Here is a 2,518-nt window from a genome sequence, read left to right as displayed (position 1 = left end):
ACCGAGCCGGGACACCCCGCATTCAGCCCATACACCCAGTATCCACCCCTATACCGAGCCGGGACATCCTGCATCCAGCCTCGCACCGAGCCGGGACACCCGGCATCCACCCCTGACATCCCGCATCCACCCAGGACACCCCGCATCCATCCCACCACCAACCAGGGACACAGGGCAGGAACATCGCACATGTTACAGAACCACAGAACATTCCAAGTTGGAAGAGATCCCCAAAGATCATCAAAGTCCAATTCCTGGCCCTGCCCGGGACAGCCACAGCAATCCAACCCTGTGCCTGAGAGCATTGCCCAAATATTCTAACATATCTGTCTACATCAATGCAAGGTCTGTACACATGGATACTCCTAACCAGTAGTTCACAAAACACAAGGCAAGGCTTACTTAAAGTGTCACCTTACTAAGCACCCACTGACAGGACAACCACAAGCCAGCCCCCAGAGTACCTCCCTCAATCAGCCATAGCCCACCCTCACTGCCCCTGTACTTAATAAACTGCAAACAGAAGCTCCTCCCTCTCCCAAACTAGCTTAATTAGGAAATCAGCCTGTTAATTAATTACCAGAACTATAAAACTGCTGTAAGTAACACTAGTAGAAAAGGATCAAGAACATCAAAGGGTCTTCACAGGAGCTGAAGGTACTATTTATTCTGTTTTCTTATTCCTTCATTTATTTCTTAAATGAAAAAGAAAAAAGCAGGTTTTAATCTCTTAAAGAAGACTTTCCTTCTAGACTGACTATACAGCCCCATTACAGTAAATTCAGGGGCTGTTTAACATGGATTCAGAGCAAAGCTGGGTTTGGAGTACAGCCATCCCCTTCCCTGGCCTACCCAGTCCCTCAGGAAGGAGCTGGAGGTGAGGGTTATCCTGTATAGGACTTAAAGTAAGATGAGAGCTGACCCTCAACCTCTCCCATCCTAGCCAGAGCCTGGTTTTGGTGCTTCCTCCTCAAAGGGACTTAATTATAGCTTGAAGGCTATAATTAGCTGGGCCATCTGACTGCAGGAGTGAGGATAAAATGCCTCTATCCCCTGTATAAAGCTAAGAGTAGTGATATCCAGGCTGAGCTGAAATAAATACAACTTTAGGAAGATGCTACTATGACCTTTGAGCAGCTAACAGGCTGGGGTGGAACTGTTTTACTCTAAAAGAGAGTGATAGACTGGATGGCCTCTTACATGCCCCGGATCCTGCTCAGCTCCTCGCAAGACTGAGAGAGGATTTTGCCAAGAGTGGTCCTGCTACTGTAAGTCTGTAATCCACTGGTGAATAGTAGTGAACAGTAACAGGTTTATCCTGATCTCTCTCCAGAAGCCAGAGAGCTGCTGGATTCTGCACCATGCTGTCCACCCAGAGGCACAGTACCAGCATTCTGACCAGAAAGGAAATCCTGGAAAATGGGTTCTTGGCCAGCTCCTCCAGCCATAGCTGTTCTTCTCCTGTTGTGAGCTATTACAGGGACTCTAGCAGTGCTTCCAAACACGACACCTGGGAGCTCAAACAAGACACCTGGGAGCTTCCCGTGGACTTGGACAACACAGCAAGTGGCAATTCTCTGTGTGTTGTCAAGCAGGTGGAGTCTCTGAGCAGCTGTGTGAAGACTGAGCTGCACAGCCTGACCCAGAGCATCTCTGACCTCAGTCTTGTCTGCTTCTGCAAGGCCCACCATGGCCAGACCACGTTTGAGCTGTCTGGTTTGCCCTGTGAACACCCCAGCAGAGATGGCTGCCTGATGAATGTGGCATCGCAGAACACCTCGACGCCTTGCAAGAAAGACAAGCACTCCAAACCACTGGAGAGCCTGCTCTTCAAGAGCTCTGAGCTGCCTGGAGACATCTCAGCCCTTGGGAAAGTGCCAGCACCCGGGTGGGACATCTCGGCAATAAAATCCTTTATGGATACCAGCACATCCCTCGATGTCAGCACTGAGGAGTTACGCTTACTGGGATGCTCAAAACCAGACACATCACCCCTGGAGACCCCTGTGGTGATTCCTCTGGCCTGGCCTGGTGCCTTCAAGAAGCACCCCACGCTGATCCACAGGTCTGCCACCCAGGAGAGCCAGCCGAGTGACCCTGACGCTGTCCCTGTGTTTCTGCACCAGGCTCTGTGATGCTGGCTGGAGCTGCTGGGTGCCTGCCCCCTCCGGCGAGGAGCAGGGATCCACATTGCAGCACAGAAGACGGAGCCAGCGGCTTGAGTGGTGATGGCAGCAGCTGGTGACAAGATAAATCTGCCCACCTGGAGTGGCCGAGTCGGCACTGGTGATGGGGAATGTTTGGGCTGGTGATGGCACCCCTGAGAGCCGCAGCCTTGCTGGCTCCTCCTCCCCTATCCCTCTGTTTTGTATTAGCACAATAAAGATACAAACGCCTCTCTGCTGGTGGTCTCTGACTCTCGCTGCCCTCCCGGCCTGAAGCGGAGCCCCCTGAACACCCGGGGCTGGTGCAGCCCACTCCGGCACCGCCCGAGGCAGAATCCCCCGAGCTGGCCGTG

At 52.4% G+C, this 2,518-nt stretch overlaps 1 protein-coding gene across 1 annotated transcript in view; it reads right to left on the bottom strand.

The window, feature by feature from the left end:
* MYBL2 (MYB proto-oncogene like 2) overlaps window positions 1-119 on the bottom strand; it is a 13,672-nt gene extending 13,553 nt beyond the window's left edge. The window contains exon 1 of the mRNA XM_005422346.2: window positions 55-119. Within this exon, the coding sequence (XP_005422403.1) occupies window positions 55-119 (65 nt within the window). The remainder of the gene's footprint in view (window positions 1-54) is intronic.
* Between the last annotated feature and the right edge of the window lie 2,399 nt (window positions 120-2,518).

The sequence above is a fragment of the Geospiza fortis genome, unplaced genomic scaffold (genome assembly GCF_000277835.1).
Source record: "Geospiza fortis unplaced genomic scaffold, GeoFor_1.0 scaffold188, whole genome shotgun sequence".
Classification (NCBI taxonomy): Eukaryota; Metazoa; Chordata; class Aves; order Passeriformes; family Thraupidae; genus Geospiza; species Geospiza fortis.
Note: the sequence above shows the minus strand (reverse complement) of the source record. Positions and strands in the feature narration are given on the sequence as shown.